General features: G+C 43.2%; 1 protein-coding gene across 1 annotated transcript in view; it reads left to right on the top strand.

The window, feature by feature from the left end:
• MLH1 (mutL homolog 1) overlaps positions 1-1,325 on the top strand; it is a 62,228-nt gene that overhangs the window by 16,138 nt on the left and 44,765 nt on the right. The window contains exon 9 of the mRNA XM_004377326.2: positions 238-350. Within this exon, the coding sequence (XP_004377383.1) occupies positions 238-350 (113 nt within the window). The remainder of the gene's footprint in view (positions 1-237; positions 351-1,325) is intronic.

Raw genomic sequence — 1,325 nt, 5'->3', positions numbered from 1 at the left:
GTGGGTGGGAGGGTAGGTGGAACATGGATGGATGGATGGATGGATGGATGGGTAGGTGGGTAGGTGGGTGGATGGATGGGCAGGCCCAGGAGACTTCAATAAACAAAGTCTGTAGGGTCCCCATTTGGCAGAGTGAGTTTATGGGGAGGAGCCCTCTATTTTCCAACTCTGATTCTTTTATAATGTTTGAGTTTCCCAGTGTTTTAAAAAATCTCACAATTTCTCTTTTCTCACCAGAGAATTAATAGAAGTTGGATGTGAGGATAAAACCCTAGCCTTCAAAATGAATGGCTACATATCCAACGCAAACTACTCGGTGAAGAAGTGCATCTTCTTACTCTTCATCAACCGTAAGTGAAAAAGCCAAGTGGGGAAATCCATCCATGGGGATTTTCTAGAAGTATGGGAAAATTCCTAATCCACAGGTATGGTCACACCTGGGGAAACCTTCTGCGAAGTGTGGTTTGATGAGGGAGCATAACTTCTATCCTTAGCCTGTCCTCTGCCCTCTGAGATGTGCTCACTGCTGACTGGTGTGGAGTCTGGTTCTCTCCTCCAGGAGGAGGCCCAGGAGAGGGCGTCACAGGCCCAGCACACCTTCTGACGGCTGGCATTGGAGCCTCTATAAGCAGGCTCTGGGCAAGGCTTTGTTCTCACCTTAGTTAAAGGTTCACGGGTTGAAATTGCACAGCAGGACAGAGAGATACCGGGGATACAGGCAATGTTGTTGAAGTAGAGAAATTGAACACTAAGCCGCTTGAGATTTTCCTCTTTAAAGAATGAAAGTTATTTATGATAAAACAGCATTAGTGGAAATCAGGGAGGAAATTAATTGGATTTGTCTCAGATTCCTTTCCAGTCTTTATTTCTCTGCTGATATTGTTTCCATGATTGCTGCTGACTAAGTGAATTAATTTTATTTGGCATTCCTCCTCTTTTCACTTAATTGTATATTGTAAGGTTTTGAGACGTAATGACAGGGCAACAACAAATAATCCGAACATAGTCTGACTCAAGTTTTCGTTCTCCCATCCGGAAATAAGATGCATCTTTCCATTTGTTCAGTTTTATCATGTAGGACCTTTACCTTTATTTTTATTTTTTTGTTGTTGTAGTTTAAATGAGGTTTACATTTCAAGTTAGTCTCCCATATAAAAATTTATACATACATTGTTAGGTGACCCTAACTGCTCTCCGCTTACTGTGACAGCACACTCCTCCTTTCCAGCCGACTGCCCATGTCCATTCAACCAGCTCCTAACCCTCTCTGCCTTCCCATCTCACCTCCAGACAGAAGCTGCCCATTTAGTCTCTTGTATCTACTT

This window comes from Trichechus manatus, unplaced genomic scaffold (assembly GCF_000243295.1).
Source record: "Trichechus manatus latirostris isolate Lorelei unplaced genomic scaffold, TriManLat1.0 scaffold00049, whole genome shotgun sequence".
Lineage (NCBI taxonomy): Eukaryota > Metazoa > Chordata > Mammalia > Sirenia > Trichechidae > Trichechus > Trichechus manatus.
This window is presented reverse-complemented; position numbering and strand designations above follow the sequence as displayed.